Source organism: Scyliorhinus canicula, chromosome 21 (assembly GCF_902713615.1).
Source record: "Scyliorhinus canicula chromosome 21, sScyCan1.1, whole genome shotgun sequence".
NCBI classification, from domain to species: Eukaryota; Metazoa; Chordata; class Chondrichthyes; order Carcharhiniformes; family Scyliorhinidae; genus Scyliorhinus; species Scyliorhinus canicula.
In genome coordinates this window covers 48,560,447-48,581,597 of record NC_052166.1, presented here as the reverse complement: position 1 = coordinate 48,581,597, position 21,151 = coordinate 48,560,447, and the positions used below count along the sequence as shown (strand labels likewise).

The following is a 21,151-nucleotide window of genomic DNA, read 5'->3' as shown; positions in this document are numbered from 1 at the left end:
CGTGTAAGGAAACAGGAGCATTCGGAGGAAATCCTTGCAGACACTGGGAGAAAGTGCAAACTCCACACAGTCACCTGAACCGGAATTTAACACGGATCCCTAGAGCTGTGAGGCAGCAGAGCTAACCACTGTGCCGCCATGCCTCCCATAATGGGTTATTGGTTTGACTTATTTTGAACTGTACAGCTGACTACTTTGCCAACAGTCTGTCAATGCTTGATTCAGTTACACCCATATTAGGATTAGCTATCTATATTTCCCAATGATTAAATCGAGTGCTTCTATTCAATCCTGTTTAAAGAATAATAATAATAGAACAGGCCAATGCAACACCAAGAACTTGTTTTTCTGTGATTTGTAGAAAAGTGACCAATAAATAATCAGTAAGCTTGATTTTTTTTTTGAAGTTGAGAAACCAATGTGAGGTGCCAAAATCATATCATATCAAAGTTTTTTAAAAACACAGAATAAAACAAAAATCAGGAAGCAGTGATTAATTGATGTCTGGATTGATTGGAGTGCACAATTTGAGGTCTTGGAAAGGAATAAAGTGGAATGTTTTTAAAGTGTGTCATAAGTTTTATGAAGCATTCACGATTAAGCTAAACAGGGATATTTCCTTATTATAAACAAATAAATTAATCTTTTAAAATAATTTAAATTTCTGTCCTTTCATGGGAATCAATTTAATGAAACTACCACAATTTTAAAATCAATTATCATAAATGTAAATTTTTGGTGCTTTTTAATGGCCTTTTTAAATAGCTCTCAGCTATTGAATGTTATGAAATACTTTATGTTCTTTTTAGTAATTTACAAGAGTATTAATGACTGTACTGCAACCTTTATCTAGTGATACATCATCTGATAATGGATTGAAGAATATATTTCTCCAATGGTATTTGATTAAATCTTTACATCGATATTTAAGTCTTTGAGGGACACCCTGTACTCTAAGGATTAATAGAGTTTGGAATGTGTAATTCATTCTTATAGTGATAAAAATCCTATTTTAACATTTAAAGCGTATTGATTTTTCTGGAAAATGATTTAAAGAGATAGAAGTCTTAAAAATTACATTTGAACACCACTGGAATTACTTGGCGATGATGTTGTGTTATCAGTATAGAATATGGCATTAATGGAATAGACCACGTAACTGAATTATTTATGTGGTCCAGATCTTCTCAACACAAGGGCTTATCTATCCAGTGTAAATGAATACTCATTTTTTTGCATTACTTAATCGTTCTATTGCTTGGTTAGTATAGGATATTGTGTACAAACACAAGGCTATTTTTTTGCATCTGATAGATGATGGTAACTCAAGATTGATTATTTCACAATCATTGTTTGTGAATATTATTCAGATCATTTGATCTTGCAATCTTTCCCCTCCGTTCTTGCAAAAGAATATATTTGAATAGATCAACAAAGTATAACATTTGAATAAAAATGTGAGGGATCTTTTAGCAGTATTTTGATTGGTTTATATGTGTAGGACTATTTTTCTCTGAACAATAGTCTACAAAATTACCATTATAAAATATTGATAGAATATTCCTTTTTTAAAAAGTTGCAATTCGTTGAAATTGATGTGACCTTGGATGTCATATAGTGCAGTGGGTCCATGGACCTCTAGAAACTAGATCGGAATCCAGTCCAGGCTAACGCAATGAAAGTGTTCCATTGGCTTAAGTGGTCTCTTCAGGCATGATTTTTTAAAAAGAAAAATTCTTAACAATGTAGCTTAGATCAACACAAAGTTAGCAGTCTCACTCAAAACATGGTCAAAATGACCATTGTGAAGAATGTGTTGAGGATATTCTTTGATGCTAGCATTAAGGCATGTTGACGGGACTCAGTGGCAAGAACTTTATTTAGTTTTGGATTTGTATGATAACTACTAACAGTTGACAAAAGTGGAAAATGTTTCATTCTCCACCAACGGGGTATTTACTTCCAAAAATTGAACTGCCAGTGACTTTCAGTGTAACTGGAAGTGGTTCATTGGAATTACTAAAAAATGAATAATGACCATGTGTTCCATTCGCCATGCAAAAGAGACCTAATTTTAGTAAGTTTACCTAGTGGAATGATACTGAAGCATTAAGGTTTCAAGAATAATTGTGATGTGGATTTATTTGCTCCAGGAATGTATAGATCACTCTATGATTGATATAAAAATATTAAATGATTCTATGCTGTATAGCTTAAAACATGCCATATCTAATTTAGCCAGTCATCAAATGGTGTCTGAGGCGACAGTAGCATGGGTCCACCAATGTGTAGATGTTATGGTGAAATAAAGACATCCTTCCATTTCACACTTCTGATTTATTTAATATTTTGCTGTAATGTTAACAATGACAAGTACATGTGGCTTCTCTAAAACAAATGTGCTTGAAAAATACACTTGTTTATTTATGCTGTAGTAGCATTTAAGAGAATTGAATAAATACTTGAAGGGAAAATATTTACAGAGTAGTGGGGAAAGAGCAGAGAAGTGGAATCAATTGAATAACACTGCCAAATAAGCAGCACAAACATGATGGGCCAAATGGCCTTTGTGATGCTGTATGATTTTATATGAATCTGTAGGACCGTATAAAACAGATGTGACTGTTATAATTTTGAGTCCTGCGAACTGCATTGACAGCCTTATTTATAATGGTGGGGCTAGATGAAGTGTATTATGGACACACAAGCCGTACAATGCAAAATATATTCCTTTGCTGCTGAATTGCAGCTTTGCATACCTTGAACGTGACCCATTTAGACCAGAGGCTGTGACTGGTGTTTGTCTTGTTAAGTCAGTTAGAAGCTGATTGTTCACATGTAAATTCAATTTGAGGTCAGAATGCCCTTTTTAATACTTCTTTGCAGTGTGACTTCTGAACCTAGATTTCTGATCAACATTATTTTACTGCTGGCAGTATTCCATTTGCATGCTTTGTTGAGCAGAGCATTTATTTTAAATGGGTTCCTGCCAGTATTAAAATAACGATGATTGGGAAATCTACACTCTGAAGTCAATTAAAACGTATTTTGTGTTGGTGGGAAAGGTTCTGTGTTGCCAATGATCGACTTTCTTTCTCTTGTTTTTTATTTATACATTTTATTTTATTGCAGCACCTACCTAGTTAATGACAAAATTAAGTAGATAAGATGCACTCAAATGTGATCCTGAAGTTGCGCAATTCGGTTGGAAGATCTTTCACATAAATAACATTTGCTGCATTTATTTAGGTTCCAACATCAAGCTAGCAATGGTACTGCTGTCAGTGCTCAGCGGACTCACTGATGGACAAACCTGATTTTCCTTGCCCTGTAATTGTATTTCTGCAGATCCAAGCAAATGATTTTAAAACAAAATTCGTTTTGATTGCCATAAATTCATATTTGACGTTAAGTAGTATTCTGGTTATGGTAAATTTGAAGAAACATACATTGTTGGGATGCAAAGCAAAGAAATGCTGCCATAACCATGGCATTCACTTGTTCCATTATTTACATCCAATATATGGCATTATATTGTTTTTTCCAGAAATGTACATGAATATACAAATTGCCCTCAAGTGATCATAAATGACCTTTTCTGTTTAAGACAGCTTGATTTTTTTTTCTCCCACAGGGTCACATAGGTACCACAGCAACCAAAAATATTGATGTCTACCTCCCCATGCAGACAAGCCAAGACAAGATGCAGCCAATGACTGTGATAACAATGGCAAATGCCAGAATCCAAGATCTGATTGGCTTACTCTGCTGGCAGTATACAAGTGAAGGACGGGAACCCAAATTGAAGTAATTTATCTTTACTCTGTTTAAAAAAAAATGAAGTATTGTCTTTCTTCTCCCTTCTTTGTCCCTCACTTCTTTGCAATATAATGAGACTTTTTAATTACAAACTTTGCCATTCGTTCATGGAATGTGGGCATTGCTGACCCAGCCAGCATTTATTGCCCATTCCTGATTGCCGTTAAGAATGTAGTGATGGGCAGAATGGTGGCGCAGTGGGTAGCACTGCTGCCTCACGGCGCTGAGGTCCCAGGTTCGATCCTGGCTCTGGGTCAGTGTCCGTGTGGCGTTTGCACATTCTCCCCATGTATTATGTGGGTTTCGCCCCCACAACTCAAAAGATGTGCAGGGTAGTTGGATTGGCCAGGCTAAATTGCACCTTAATGCGAAAAAAATTGGGTACTCTAAATTTAGAAAAAAAAAGAATGTAATGGTGAGTCTCCTTCTTGAGTTGCTGAAGCTCTTTGGTATTGGTACACCCACAATACCATTTGAAAGTAAAATCCAGGCACGGGCATGTCGGGGATATATCAGGATCTAACCTGTGTCTAAGACTAGGTGTAATATGTATGCAGTGCAATATCTTAAATTGTGTCTCCCTCATTTTATTGCAAACATAAATTTTACTGGCATAATCCCATATATGACCGCATGTCTCCTAATCAATGCTTTTACCCAAGTCTGCAAGGTGCCCAAAGTACTAGCATAGGATCTAGACCCTGGTGTTGTAGAACTTAGTAATAAACTGTTTAGGCTCCACAGAATTCAGGGTTTTTTCCACCAGAAAGGAGGAGTCAAGTCACAAAGTCATCTTGCTAAGGATAATGTCTCCAAGGTACAAAAACTTTTTTTTAAAAAAAAGAAACGGCTTGGGATGTCAAATTGTTGGCTTAGTTGCTCAAAGGATGACAAGAAACATGTCTCTGAATAATATGTCTCCAGCCTACAAATGTCTCTATCCCTCCATGGTCCACAATACCTGATGGGAAGTCTGCGTTGCCCTGGATGCGAGAGTGAGCGGAAGTCCGTTTAGATCTACCTTCTAATTGGCAAACCAATCTCCACGCTGTAAGAGTATTAAGAATGATAGGATTATTGAAAGACTTATCGGAGTCACCAGATAACACTTTCAGGGGTGCAGGATAATACATAGCATAATTCACTCCAGCTGTTTTGAGTTGCCATCGAACTTTATCGTAGCTTTGAAAATTCCGCTGTGTCACCACCGAAAAGCCTTGGAAAAGGAAAATCCTCACCTCCTCATGGAGCCAGGTCCAACGCTCTCACCATCTCCAGGACCTTCTGCCTATCTTTAAAATTGTGACAGTGAATGATTATAGGCGTGGCACATTGATTGTCCCTTGACTTCACAGATAGGAAACAGTACGCTCTTTCCAATTTGAATTTGTATCCAGCCGAAGAAAACGTGGCAGTCAACAGGAGTCTTGCTCTCCAACTCATTGGCCAACTAATCTCCACGCTGTAAGAGTATTAAGAATGATAGGATTATTGAAAGACTTATCGGAGTCACCAGATAACACTTTCAGGGGTGCAGGATAATACATAGCATAATTCACTCCAGCTGTTTTGAGTTGCCATCGAACTTTATCGTAGCTTTGAAAATTCCGCTGTGTCACCACCGAAATGCCTTGGAAAAGGAAAATCCTCACCTCCTCATGGAGCCAGGTCCAACGCTCTCACCATCTCCAGGACCTCCTGCCTATCTTTAAAATTGTGACAGTGAATGATTATAGGTGTGGCACATTGATTGTCCCTTGACTTCACAGATAGGAAACAGTACGCTCTTTCCAATTTGAATTTGTATCCAGCCGAAGAAAACGTGGCAGTCAACAGGAGTCTTGCTCTCCAACTCATTAGGCAGACTGACAGCCCGATATTCTTACTCCGACCTTGGTTTTTCAGTCCTTCCAGGATTTTTGACATGCCGCATAGCTATTTTCCAAGGATTGAATATGAGCTTCAGCTGAAGAAGACCCATTTTCGATTCTTTCCTTTGTTTCCTCGAGCCTTTAATTGATATTCTGCAACTCGGTCTCATGAGCACTCAAGCCATGTGTCAGCACAGAGTCTCTGATCAATAACTCAGATAATGTTGGCAGTCATCATTTTCAGCGCCTCTGAGAGCACCTCAGAGAGTGTCGGGTCCAGTGACCTCCCAAGGATCAAGTCACCATGTTGAAATGGCGGCTCCACCCCCGTTGAATAGGATTGCACCATTTTATCACCAGATTTCTTCATTTGTTCTGGATATTCCAGAAGTCTGCTACGGACATAACATCAAATAGTAGTTTGTGGATTTGGCAAACCTGTGCCAGGTGATCAGGGTAAATGATGGATTATAAATCGAGTGGCACCAGAGTCCACGGAAAAGCAGCTGTTCCCATGCCTTCATCACGTGGTCCCCTAAAACCCAAGATTTTCACCCAGTGAGGATGAAGGAACGGCAATATATTTCCAAGTCCGAATGGTTATTGATTTTGAGAGAGATTGCATTTTGGTGTTCCAAATGTTGCTGCCCTTGTCCTTCGAGAAGATAGTTTGCTGATTTGGGAAGGTGCTGTCAAAGGAACTGTGGCCGGTTGCTACACTGCATTTTGTGGTGTAGATGGTGCATACAAGAGAGACAATGCTCTGGTGGTGGAGGGAGTGAATGCTTGAGGTATTGGATGGATGCCAGTCAAACTGCCTGCTTTATCGTGGATAGTGTAGAGTAGGGTTTTCAAAATGCGGGTTGCAACCTGTGGGTGGGTGTGGGGAGGGTTGCGGAGTGTTCGGTTGCAGCATTCCGCAGTGGTCCTGATCACGTGAGAAGTGCCCAACGGCTGCTACCAGCATTTAAATTGAGAATGGCGACCGCTACTGGCTTTTAAATGAGAACGAAATGAGGCTCTGCACAGTCTTGTGACCATAAGCAACAGTAGGAGCAGGTCACACTCCCTGCACGTCCATGTGATGTTAAGCGCCTGTACGTATGTGCTTTTGACGCCCTATCATGAAAGGGAGCTTCCAATTTATTTTTTAAAAATACATTTAGAGTACCCAATTTCTTTTTTCCAATTGTGGGGCTATTTAGCGTGGCCAATCCACCTACCCTGCACATCTTTGGGTTGTGGGGGCGAAACCCACACAGGCACGGGGAAAATGTACAAACTCCACACGGATAGTGACCCAGTGGGTCGGGATTGAACCTGGGACCTCGGCGCCGTGAGGCAGCAGTGCTAATCACTGTGCCACCCTAAGAGCTTCCAATTTCTAACTGCTAGTAAGCAAGGCAAGAGGATTATGCTGATGGATCATTTTGTTATAAGGAAAATATGGCCAGGGACACTAAATAGGCAGTGTACTTACTGGCCAGAATCTCTCATCTGAATCTGCTGGAGAGAATTGCTTAGGCGAATACATGGCAGGATAGAGCTGTGCTTGTATTGGCTCTACACAGAGCTCCAGGGCCTCTGGTAAACAGCCTACAAAGAAGAAGTGTAGCTAGGGAACAAAGCAGTATAAAGATGATTTTTTGAGGTATGGTTTTGCAATTGTGCCAATGAACATAAGGGTGCAAAGCCCATCTGTGTTCTGTGCAGGAAAGTACTGGCAAATGAGAGGCTAAGTTTCCGATTTTGAAAGAGAAGTGGGTGATGAATTCCTTTTCCAGTTGTGATGCCAGAGTCAATTATTAACTTGCAGCAGACTCCAAATGGAAAGGCTAAGCTGTTGTACCTGACAGAACATTAGCGTGCCAAAAGTCCATAAGGCTGTCAGCAGTCTGGAGTAATATCTCCCAGGAGTATCCAGTGCTGAGTAAAACAAGCATTCTGTTGCTATTGCCCTTCGCACCAGCCCATGTGTGTGAGGTTGGATTTTCCGTTCTCACGAAGGTGAAGGCGGTGCAGTGGGACAGTGGTTAGCACTCCTGCCTCACAGGGACCTGGGTTCGATTCCGAGCTCGGGTGACTGTCTGTGTGGAGTTTGCACATTCTCCCCGTGTCTGCATGGATTTCCTCCGAGCGCTGCGGTTTCCCCCCCCACAGTCCAAAGATGTGCAGGTTAGGTGGATTGGCCGTGCTGAAATTGCCCCTTAGTGTCCAACGGTTGGGTGGGGTTACAGGAATAGGGTATTGGGCCTTGATGAATGGTCTTTCAACGGGTTGGTGGAGACTCGATTGCCGGGCAGAATGATTTGTATGTGATCTCAAAAAAAACAAAACAGATACAACTGTCACAAAATTGTTTAATGCGAAAGGGGAGCCTGCTTGGTCCTTACTATCTTGCTCCAATCAGGTTCACAAGCAGAGAGCACAATGCGCATATCAGGTGCAGACTTCAGTCAGTTCCTTTGTGCTGTATGGTCATAGAATTCCCACAGTTCAGAAGGAGACCATTTGGCCCATCAAGTCTGCACCGGCCCTCTCAACGAGCACCATTTAATGTTCGCATTAAAATGGTGGTACAGTGGCTAGCAGCTCCAGGGACCCGGGTTCAATTCTGGCCTTGGGTGACCGTGTGGGGTTTGAGATTTCCCCCTGTGTCTGCATGGGTTTTTTAGGCGCTCTGGTTTCCTCCCACAGTCCAAAGATGTGCAGGTTAGGTGGATTGACCATGTTAAAATTGCCCCTTAGTGTCCAAAAGTTTAGGTGGGGTTACGGGGATAAGGTGGGGCTGTAGACCGAGGTAGGGTGCTCGTTGAGAGGGCCGGTGCAGACTTGATGGGCCAAATGGTCTCCTTCTGAACTGTGGGGATTCTATGACCATACAGCACAAAGGAACTGACTGAAGTCTGCACCTGATATGCGCATTGTGCTCTCTGCTTGTGAACCTGATTGGAGCAAGATAGTAAGGACCAAGCAGGCTCCCCTTTCGCATTAAAGGTAAGCAAACTTGGCTTAGTCCCAAAGCTTGCCTGGTTGACAAAAGTGGATCCCAAGAAAAAAAGATTGAAAAGCACTGGTGTAGAACCTTTTGAGTGTAATTGGAGGTGCATTCATCAAAACAGGTGCTGCGTATTCCACCAGACTCCTGATTTGTGCCTTGTAGATGGTGGAAAGGCTATGGACGGTCAGGAGATAAGTTACATGCCACAGAATATCTAGTTTCTGGCCTGCTCTTATGGCTGCAGTATTTGTGGTTCATCCAGTTTCGTTCCTGGTCTGTGGTGACCCCTGGGATATTGGTGAAGGACTCAGCAATAGTCATGCCATTCACTATTGAAAGGAGGCAGTTAAATTCTGTTGTCTTTGAGATGGTCATTAGTGAGTAATATTTGTGTTTCACATCAGCCAAGTCTGCATGTTGTCCAGTTTTTGCAGCAAGTGAGCATGGACTGTCCTTGGTGTTCAATGGCATTACCATCACTGAATCATCCACTATCATCATCCTGGAGGTTACCATTGACCAGGAACTGAACAGGACCAGCCATCTTGTGTACATGCACACCTCTCCAGACTGAACCTAGTTTGCAATAATAGTGTGGAAGACGAGTTCATGAAATGCATTCAAGATAGTTTTCAAGGTCAACATGTCGAGCAATCAACTGAGGGACAGACTATTTTCGACCTAGTATTGTGCAATGAGATGGAGTTAATTAATAACCTTGTTGTCTAGAAACCTCTGGGGAAGAGTGACTGGAATATGATAGAATTTTATATTGATTTTGAGAGTGATTTAGTTAAGTTTGAATCTAAATTCTTATATCTGAACAAAGCAAACTACATCGGTGATGTGGGGCTAGTTGGCTACGGTGAAGTGGGAAATTGGAAGGTATGGTAGATGAACAATGGCAATATTTGAGGAAATAATTTAAAATTTACATAAAATATAGATTCCCTTAGGGAATTAAAAACCCCACAAGTTAAGTGGACCAACAGTGTTAAATTTGGTGTTAGATTAAAGGAAGAGGTGCTCACCTTTCAAAAATAAGCCTGAAGATTGCAAGATTTTAGAATTAAGCAAAGGATGAGCAATTCCTAATTTCCATGATTTTTGGATTATTCTATAGTGAGAAATTCTACTTGTGGATGAAGTTGCAATACAGACCCTAAATTTGTCTCAATTAAATGGATACCAGCTCAGCGGATTGTAAAGCTTTTTGTCTTGGTATCAACTACATATTTTGCTTTAGATGGAGATGTTGAGATATTGAGACTACACCTTGAGCTGACAAGATTCTAAATTTTAAAGTGTGGTATTGACCATGCTGAACTTTGGCTTGCAGTGTTTCAAAAAGTAATTTACTGATTATGCTGCTTACATGGAATTTAAATAGAAGTGGCTGTCTATTTCTGTATTTTAGGTAATTTTTTGAATGTCAAATCTTTTAATTTGTGCATACAATATTGCAGTATTGCTAATTCCATTTAATAAGACTGGTAATGTGGAAAGCATTGCAAGTGAAACAAACTTTCAAAAGCTATTTTAAAGGGACAATAATTAGTGTCACAAGTAGGCTTACATTAACACTGCAATTAAGCTATTGTGAAAATCCCATAGTCGCCACACTCTGGCGCTTGTTCGGGTACACTGAGGAAACCGCACCCGGAGGAAACCCATGTGGACACTGGGAGAACATGCAGACTCCGCACAGACAGTGACCCAAGCCCGGAATCGAACCCGGGACTCCATATTTAAGGAAAGGTGCATGGGCAGTTCAGTGAAGGTTTACAGGACTAATACCAGGATGGATTGATTGTGAATGGACCCAATCTTAAATATAAGATTTAAAATCTATTTCAGCGAGCCTGTTGCTAGAATTCCTTTCTTTTAAAGTGAAGGAGTTGAAACTTGAGGTCTAGTTTAGCAGCTGTGACTAGTTGACTAGTCAGTGTTTGCCTTTTTATGGTGGATTCAGCAGGTCAGCCAGGTTTTGGGAGATAGAGAAGGTTTCTTGTTCCTCACTAGTTCTGCGGCTGTGGCACTTGAAGATTGCCTAGATTGTTTTCAGCAGAACAACACTTTATTTAAGGATTGCCTTCCTCTTTGACCGAGTGGCCGAGAGAAATCCCTCTGATGGTGATTCCCTACATGGGGGTTCTGCACCAAGGCTTTCGCAACCTGTCTTTATCGCAACCAAAACAAAATGGCTGCTATGTTAATTTTGAAGAATCATTATTTCACCAGGCAAAGAAGTTAATTCTATTGAGACCCTGTGAAGTTTCTTCTTGCCTCCTGTTCTCTCAGGAGTTTTCATCCCTTTAGACTGTACATTTGATGTCCCTTGAGAGTTCACACATTTTAATGACTCTTCATATCCAGCTCAAGAGATTTGAAAGGTGTGATTTGTCTGTCCATACTTTCATTTTGAAAATGATTTAAGACTCAATGTAAAGGTTTGATGACAGAATTGTACCTTTGAAACAGTTGCCCTAATAATTTGCACTATCATAATTACACATTTGTGACAATATTGTTAGGACTTCCTGGAGACCAATAATGTAAAAGAATCAAAGCTCCCAAACAGTCCCAGTGGAAGTAACTGAAGATTTCAATTTTGAGTATTTTTACTGTAACAATTAAACATAAATTAACAGGCAAATTGTATTCCATAGAAATGATAAATACACTTTAAATAGCTGATACAACAAAGATTAGTCACTCAGATTTCTTATGTGGCACTTTTAACAGACATGTGGCACCACGTACATATGAACATACGAATTAGGAGCAGGAGTAGGCAGCTGGGCATGGGACTGGAGGCGAGGTTGTAGTGTGAGGTGCTGCGGAGGGTGAATGCCTCAACCTTGTGTGCGAGGCTGGGGGCTGATGCAGCTAAAGATAATACACCGAGTGCACCTGCCTAAGTCAAGGATGAGCTGGCTGTTTGAGAGGATGGAGGATATTTGTGAGCAATGTGAGAGGGGCCCAGCCAATCACATACGCGTTCTGGTCCTGCCCGAAGTTGGAGAAGGTTTTGAGGTTGTTCTTAGGAACCTTGTTGACCCTCTTGCATGTGGATTTAGAGCCCAGTCCCCTGGGGGCCATATTTGGGATGTCAGACCTACTGGAGTTGCAGACCGGAGCAGGGGCAAATGTTTTAGTCTCTGCCTCGTCGATTGCTCGCAGGCGGATTCTATTCGGGTGGAGGTCAGTTTCTCCACCCTGTGCATCGGTGCAGCGGGAAGATTTAATGGAATTCTTGCACTTAGAAAAGGTGAAATGTAATTTGCTTTGAGAGGTGAGCGAGGGATTCCACAAAAGATGGGGTTGGTTTATACTACATTTCGGGGAGCTGGTTTCGTGCTAAGGTGGGGGGGGTGGTGAGTTGTGGAGGTGGGTTGGGAGCAGGTTTCATGCTGGGGTGGGGGGGCACGAGGTGGGGAGATTGGTTGGGGATGGGCTCAGCGGTTGGTGTTGGATTTATTTTGTTTTGTGATGTTATGTGCGTTAAATGTAAAAATGTTAAAATTTGAATAAAAAATAGTTCTTTTAAAAAAAGGAGCAGGAGGAGTAGGCCACTCGAGCTTGCTCCGCCATTCAATAAGATCATGGCTGATCTGATTGTAACCTCCCACCTACCCCCGATAACATTCCACCCTCTCGGTTACCAAGAATCTATCTACCTCTGCTTTACAAATATTCAAAGACTCTGCCTCCACTGGCTTAAGAGCAAGGGAGTTCCAAAGACTTACGACCCTCTGAAACAAAAAACAATCTAGTCATAGTCTTAAATGGGCAACCCCTTATGAGCCCCAGTTCTAGATTCTCTCACAAGAGGAAGCATTCTCTCCAATACAACCCATCCATTCCTGGTATTAGTCCTCTAAATCTTTTCTGGACTACTCACGCATTGACACCTTTCCTTAAATATGGAGACAAATACATAGTAATCCAGATGTGGTCTCACCAGTGTCCTGTACAACTGAAGCATAACCTCCCTCCTTATGTATTCAATTCCCCTCACAATAATCAATAACATTCTATTTGCTTTCCGAATTATTTGCTGTACCTGCATATTAACCGTTTGCAATTTCATGCACCAGAACCAAGATGACGCTGAATCTCAGAACTCTGTGATCTCTCACCATGTAGATAACGTGTTTCTTCTTTATTCTTACTGCCGAAATGGAGAATTTCACATTTCCCCACATTTTACTCCATTTGTCAGGCCTTTGCCCAACCACTGAATCTATCTCTGTCCTTTTGGGGTTTCCTTATATCTTCACAACTTACTTTAACATAGAACAGTACAGCACAGAACAGGCCCTTCGGCCCTCGATGTTGTGCCGAGCATTGTCCGAAACCAAGATCAAACTATCCCACTCCCTGTCATTCTCATGATGCCATTCTCCCATGGTGTGCTCCATGTGCCTATCCAATAACCGCTTGAAAGTTCCTGAAGTGTCCGACTCCACTGTCACAGCAGGCAGTCCATTCCACACCCTAACCACTCTCTGAGTAAAGAACCTACCTCGGATATCCCTCTTATATCTCCCACCCTGAATCTTATAGTTATGCCCCCTTGTAACAGCTACATCCACCCGAGGAAATAGTCCACTCTATCTATCCCCCTCATCATCTTATAAACCTTTATTAAGTCGCCTCTCATCCTCTTCCGCTCCAAAGAGAAAAGCCCTAGCTCCCTCAACCTTTCCTCATAAGACCTATCCTGCAAACCAGGCAGCATCCTGGTAAATCTCCTCTGCACTCTTTCCAATGCTTCCACATCCTTCCTATAGTGAGGTGACCATAACTGCACACAATACTCCAAATGTGGTCTCACCAGGGTCATGTATAGTTGCAGCATAACCCCGCGGCTCTTAAACTCAAGCCCCTGTTAATAAACGCTAAAACACGATAGGCCTTCTTCATGGCTCTATCCATTTGAGTGGCAACCTTCAGAGATCTGTGGACATGAACCCCAAGATCTCTCTGTTCCTCCACACTCCTCAGAACCCTGCCCTGTAATCTGCATTCAAATTTTTTCTACCAAAATGAATCACCTCGCACTTATCAGGGTTCAAATCTAACTGCCATTTTTCGGCCCAGCTCTCCATCCTATCAATGTTCCTTTGCAGCCTACAACAGCCCTCCACCTCATCCACTACTCCACCAATCTTGGTGACATCAGCAAATTTACTGACCCACTCTTCAGCCCCCTCCTCCAAGTCATTGATAAAAATCATAAATAGCAGAGGACCCAGCACTGATCCCTGTGGTACACCGCTGGTAACTGGTCTCCAGTCTGAAAATTTTCCATCCACCACCACCCTCTGTCGTCTATGTGATAGCCAGTTACTTATCCAATTGGCCAAATTTCCCTCTATCCCACATCTCCTTACTTTCTTGATGAGCTGACCATGGGGAACCTTATCAAACGCCTTACTAAAATCCATGTATACATCAACTGCTCTACCTTCATCTACACACTTAGATACCTCCTCAAAGAATTCAGTCAAATTTGTGAGGCAAGACTTACCCTTCACGAATCCGTGTTGGCTATCCCGGATTAAGCTGCATCTTTCTAAGTGGTCATAAATCCTATCCTTCAGGACCTTTCCATTAACTTACCGACCACCGAAGTAAGACTAACTGGCATATAATTACCAGGGTCATTCCTATTCCCTTTCTTGAACAGAGGAACAACATTCGCCACTCTCCAGTCCTCGGGCACTATCCCCGTGGACAGTGATGACCCAAAGATCAAAGCCAAAGGCTCTGCAATCTCATCCCTTGTCTCCCAAAGAATCCTTGGATATATCCCATTTGGCCCAGGGGACTTGTCGACCCTCAGGTTTTTCAAAATTGCTAATATATCCTACCTCCTCCAGCCTACCTGCCTGTATCACACTCTTATCCTCAAAAACATGGCCTCTCTCCTTGGTGAATCCTGAAGAAAAGTATTCATTCAACACCTCCTATTTCTTCTGACTCCATGTACAAGTTCCCACTACAGTCCTTGACTGGCCCTACCCTCACCCTGGTCATTCTTTTATTTCTCACATAAAAAAGCCTTGGTGTTTTCCTTGATCCGACCCGCCAAGGACTTCCCATGCCCCCTCCTAGCTCTCCTAAGCCCTTTTTTTTTTTAGCTCATTCCTTGTTACCTTGTAACCCTCAAGCGATCCAACTGAACCTTGTTTTCTCATCCTTACATACTCTTCCTTTTTCCTCTGGACAAGACATTCAACCTCTTTTGTGAACCATGGTTCCCTCACACGACCATTTCCTCCCCGCCTGACAGGGACATACCTATCAAGGACACGCAGTATTTGTTCCTTGAACAAGCTCCACTTTTCATTTGTGCCTTTCCCTGAGAGTTTCTGTTCTCATCTTATGCTCCCTAATTCTTGCCTAATCGCATCATAATTACCCCTCCCCCAATTATAAACCTTGCCTTGCCGTATGGCCCTATCCCTCTCCATTGCAATAGTGAAAGACACCGAATTGTGGTCACTATCTCCAAAGTGCTCTCCCACAAACAAATCTAACACTTGGCCCGGTTCATTACCCAGTACCAAATCCAATGTGTCCCCCCCTCTTGTCGGCCTATCGACATATTGTGTCAGGAAACCCTCCTGTACACACTGTACAAAAACTGCCCCATCCGAACTGTTCGACCTATAGATGTTCCAATCAATATTTGGAAAGTTAAAGTCACCCATGACAACTACCCTGACACCTCCACACCTATCCATAATCTGTTTTGCAATTTCTTCCTCCACATCTCTATTACTATTTGGGGGCCTATAGAAAACTCCTAACAATGTGACCGCTCCTTTCCTATTTCTACCTTCGGCCCATATTACCTCAGTAGGCAGATCCCCTTCGAACTGCCTTTCTGCAGCCGTTAAACTATCCTTGATTAACAATGTTACTCCTCCACCTCTTTTACCAACTTTCCTACTCTTATTGAAACATCTATACCCCGGAACTTCCAATAACCATTCCTGTCCCTGTTCTAACCATGTCTCCGTAATGGCCACGTTCCAAGTAGGTACCTTATTCCGGGTGCTCTTTGCATTGAAGTGGACACACTTCAACCCACCTTTCTGTCTGCCGGTATACTCCTGCGACCTTGATACCCTCCTCAGTACCTCATTACTCTCAACACTGGCTTCTGGACTGCAGCTCGTTTTCCCAGCCCCCGGACAAATTAGTTTAAACCTCCCCGAAGAGCCGTAGCAAATTTCCCTCCCAGGATATTGATGCCCCTCTGGTTCAAGTGCAAACCGTCCTGACTGTACAGGTCCCAGCTTCCCCAGAACGTGCTCCAATTATCCACGTACCTGAAACCCTCCCTCCTACACCATCCCTGCAGCCACGTGTTTATCTGCACTCTCTCCCTGTTCCTCACCTCACTAGCATGTGGCACCGGCAACAAACCAGAGATGACAACATGGTTTGTCCTGGCTCTCAGCTTCCACCCTAGCTCCCTAAATTCCTGTTTAAATCCCCATCCCTTCTCTTACCTATGTCGTTGGTACTGATGTGTACCTCGATCTGTGACTGTTCCCCCTCCCCCTTAAGGATTCTGAAATGACGGTCCGAGACGTCACGGGCCCTGGCACCCGGGAGGCAACATACCATCCGTGAGTCTCTTTCGCTGCCACAGAACCATCTATCTGTCCCTCTAACTATCGAGTCCCCAATAACTAGTGCTCTCCTGCTCTCCCTCCTTCCCTTCTGAGCCACAGGGACGGATTCAATGCTGGAGATCCGTTCACCGTGGCTTACTCCTGGTAGGTCGTCCCCTCAACAGTATCCAAAACTGTATACTTGTTACTGAGGGGAAGGACCACAGAGGATCCCTGCACTGACTGCTTCCTCCCAGCCCCTCTCACCGTCACCCATCTATCTTGGTTCTTCGGAGTAACTACATCCCTGAAGCTACTATCTATGACCACCTCTGCCTCCCGAATGATCCGAAGTTCATCCAGCTCTAGCTCCAGTGCCCTAATGCGGTTTCTGAGGAGCTGGAGATGGGTGCACGTCAGGTGAAATCAGCAGGGACACTGACGGCATCCCTCACCTCAAACATTCTGCAGGAGGAACATTGCACTGCCTTCCCTGCCATCCCTCGCGATTTTTAAAAAAAAAGAAAAAGAAAGAAAGAGCTTACCTGTTATTCACTCTACCCCTTGGGTTAAAGGAGGTGGAAGGGTGGGGGACACTACAAGTGTAGTGTCGAGGGTTTAGGAACTGCCCAACTTAAATACAGGTAAAAATAAAACACTTAACCACTGCGCCCCACACAAGAACAGCAATTAGCTGTTATGGGCCTGCACAAACAATTTAAATCTTTACTACTTACCCAGCAGTCACTCTATCCTCACTCTGCCTGGATTCAGCTGGGAATTCCCAACAGTAAGTTTTTAAAAAAAATTTACTCCCCTTCTCAGCAAGCACTCACTCAGCAACCACTGCGCCCCGCACGACAACACCGCAGGGAAAAAAACTACTTACCAGTCCAGCCAATCACTTACCTGCAGGCTTGACATCACGTTTCAACTTCTTTCTACTTCTACCTTTCTACGAGTCTCCCTCTTTATCTTTACTTTCCTGCATATTTTTGTGTCATCAGCAAGTTTAACAACCGTACCGTCAGTCTTTTTATCCAAGTCATTTATGTAAACTTTTGAGACCCCAGAACTGACCCCTGTGGTACATGCCAAGAGCTTGAATAATGTAAAGATTTAAGAATGAGACACAATAAAGGTGAAAGAAATATGGATAAAATAAAGTTTGAAGAATGTGATGAAAGAGGAACTGATAAGAGTGCTGTTGTCTGAAGGGGTCTCCTCCCCCCCCCCCCCCCCCCCGGGGTAAATTTCACCGTTTCTAAGGACAAAAACGGCAACTGGTCCCCCAGCCACGTTGAGGCACTGGGGGAGATGCTGAACTCTACCCCAGCAGGACCTGCGTGCGAGCACTCAAAGAGGCGAAGGCTAAGACATCTGCCCCGCTCCTGTCTGATACCCTGAATATGGCCTCTAGGAGACCCAACTCCAATTCCATATGCAGAGCTTCGGACATGGTGCTAAAATGACCTCCAATATCTCTCCAATTTCGGGCAGGACCAGAATGTATGGACATATGGACTAGCCTTCGTTAAGTGTGACGCATGGTGGGTTAGCCCTGCTGCCTCACGGCGCCGAGGTCCCAGGTTCGATCCCGGCTCTGAATCACTGTCCATGTGGAGTTTGCACATTCTCCCCGTGTTTGCGTGGGTTTTGCCCCCACAACCCAAAAATTGCAGGCTAGGTGGATTGACCATGCTAAATTGCCCCTTAATTGGAAAAAATGAATTGGGTACTCTAAATTTATTTTTAAAAAGTGTGCCCTGTATACCACTTTTAGTTGCATCGTACATATATCTACTTAAGTGAAATGGGGAACAATAGAAATATAGAATTTTAGATGTTAAAGCTGCAGAAGAGATGAGAATACAGTTCACACACGTGTTAAAAGCCTGGTTTCCAAAGCAGGTTGTTCAGATAGGAGATCATCAAAAGAGAAATTTGATATATCAGTAACTGTGTGTAGGTCTGTACTGGCAGGAGAGATGGAAAGGAGAAACAAGAGAAATTCATGGAAAAGCAGTAACAATCACAACCACACCCAGCTGGATAACAGAACTCTCTCTCTCTCCCAGAAAGCAGTATTCTATGCTAAAAGCTGTTGATCTGAAAACCTCCAGAAAAATCGTGCTGACTCAAAGGAGGTTTCCTAAGCATCAAGATAACTCGTGGGTGGTAGGTATTTGCTAGTTTTAGTTCATAAACTTACACTGTGAGGTACATTTTTCAGAGTTCAGGGGCGCAGATAGATGGCCACGGGGTTAATTCCAGAATGTGTGCGCATCCGTCTATTATTGTAGTTAGGTGTACTTTCGTTATGTATTGTGGAGTGTCCTCTCTTGTTTCACCTGTTAATAAACCTTTTAGTTGAGTGGATGTACCAAGACTGGATCTTCCCTCCCTGGTTTGCATATGTGTCCTCGCATTATGCTTAATTGATGTAAAACAAACTCTCTTATGAACCGGGTTCCAAGTTACCCTTCCAGGTTTTGGGACGTCCTCGTGTCTAACATCAACGAGGCTCTTAACACTCTTGTTAGATCATGCCAACCATTACAAGGCCCATTTATGCCAACTCTTGTTTCCTGTCACCTATCTGTACAATATATTATCCCCGACACCATGTGCTTTAATTTTCCGCATTAATCTTTGATGTGGCACTTTATAAAATGCCTTCTGAAAATCTAAGTACAGGGCATCCACCAGTTCTCCTTTATCTGCAGCACGTGACTCCTTCAAAGAACTCTAATCAATTGGTTAAACATGATTTATCTTTCACAAAACCATGTTTACTCTGCCTGATTGCTTTGGGTTTTTCAAAGTGCCCTGCCATGGCAACTTTAATAATAACTTCAAACATTTTCCCTATGACAGACATTAAGCTAATTGGCCTATTGTTGCTGCTTTCCAACTCCCTCCCTTTTTGAACAGAGAAGTTGCATTTGCTATTTCAAATTTTTTGATCCTTTCCCGAATCTAGTGAATTTGGGGAAATTAGAACTGATACGTAAATTATCTCACTAGCCACTTTGTTTACGACCCTTGGATGATGTCCATCCTGACCTGGGGACTTGTCAACCCACAGCTCCAATAGATTGTTCAGTACCACTTCCCTGGTGATTGTAATTTTCCGGAGTTCCTCCCTCTCTTTCTATTCCTGATTTAGAGTCATGTCAGATGTTACTTGTATCTTCTGAGGTGAAGACTGGTGCAAAACGCTGATTCAATCGGTATGCCATCTCCTTATTTTCCGTTATTAATTTCCCAGACTCACTATCTTTAGGGCTCACTTTATTAACACTGTTCCTATTTAAATATCTGTAGAAGCTCTTGCTATCTGTTTTTAAAATCCGATCTAGCTTTCTCTCGTACTCTAAGTTTCCCTCCTTGTTAATCTTTTATTTTTAAAAAAAATTTAGTGTACATTTTTCCAATTAAGGGGCAATTTAGTGTGGCCAATCCACCTAACCTGCATATCTTTAGGTTGTGGGCCGAAACCCACACAAACACAGGGAAAATGTGCAAACTCCACACGACCCAGAGCCAGGATTGAACATGGGACCTCAACGTTGTGCGGCAGCAGTGCTAACCACTGCGCAGCAGTGCTGCCTTTTTGTTAATCTTTTAGCCTTTGCTGTTCTTTCTATTCTGTCCAGTCTCTGACTTGCCACCATTCCTTCCATAATTTATATGCTTTTTCTTCAAGTTTGATATTGTCTTTAACTTTTTTAGTTAACCACGGATGGGATTTTTCTTTCTCGTTTGAATATATCTATTCTGTGTAATCTGAAATATTGCTTTAAATGTCTGCAACTGCATCTCAATTGACTTTACCACCGTTGCCAGATCACTTTAGCTAGTTCTGCTTTCATGCCCTCATAATTGTCTCTACTTATACTAGCCTTGGACCTATTATTCTCTCCCTCAAACTGAATATAAAATGCAATCATATTATAATTACTGCTACTTCAAGGTGCCTTCACTATGAGATGATTAATTAACCCTGTCTTGTTACACAATACCAGGTCGAGTATAGCCTGTTCTCTGATTGACTCCAGAACATGCTGTTCTAAGAAACTATTCCAAAATTACCTTGGCTACCTTTTCCCATCTGATTTATCCAGTCTGTATGTAGATCAAAGTTTCCCATGATTATTGTCATACCTTACTGACAAGCTCCCATTGTTTCTTCCTTTATACTCTGTCCTAAGATGTTACTGGTAGGAATCCTGTGCACTACTCCAGAAAGCAACTTTTGCCGTTATCATTTCTCATCTCTACCCAAACCACCAATATCCTGGTTTCCTGAACTAAGGTCAACCCCGTCTGTTGCATTAATTATTAACCAAGTTATCCAGTCACCTTTTCTATGCTTCCTGTCCTTCCTAGACGTTGTGCACCCTTCAATATTCAGGTCCCAATCTGCCATTCTTCAGTCTTTGCGCTCTCCATTCATCTGTTTTGTTACGAATGCTACGTGCATTCAGATACGGAGCGGTACAGTGCCAGCTCCAACTTCCACAAATAGAGTTCTACCACACATTGTCAACCAGAATCTGATCCTCAAGAAACGTCCAAAAACCGCATTTGAGTTCCTTAGAAGCGATTATAACCAAGAAAGCACCTTTTGCGGAACCACCTTCACTAATGTCATGAGAGTTCTGAATGTGCAGGTTTCCCAGAGTTACCTTCATCCGACCACTCAATAACACCCTGATATGTAGTGTTGTCTGCTCTAATTAAAAACATACCAGCTCCTCGTCGTGCCTCGACTGTTCACACAGCTTTTCAGAGCTTCTGTCCTGACGACTAACTTGAAATGC

The 21,151-nt window shown here is 42.4% G+C and overlaps 1 protein-coding gene across 6 annotated transcripts in view; it reads left to right on the top strand.

Annotated features, from left to right (window-relative positions):
• mapkap1 (MAPK associated protein 1) overlaps positions 1 to 21,151 on the top strand; it is a 371,223-nt gene that overhangs the window by 134,481 nt on the left and 215,591 nt on the right. For all 6 annotated transcript variants that reach the window (XM_038782195.1, XM_038782200.1, XM_038782197.1 and 3 more), the window contains one exon: positions 3,635 to 3,807. In XM_038782195.1, the coding sequence (XP_038638123.1) occupies positions 3,635 to 3,807 (173 nt within the window). The remainder of the gene's footprint in view (positions 1 to 3,634; positions 3,808 to 21,151) is intronic.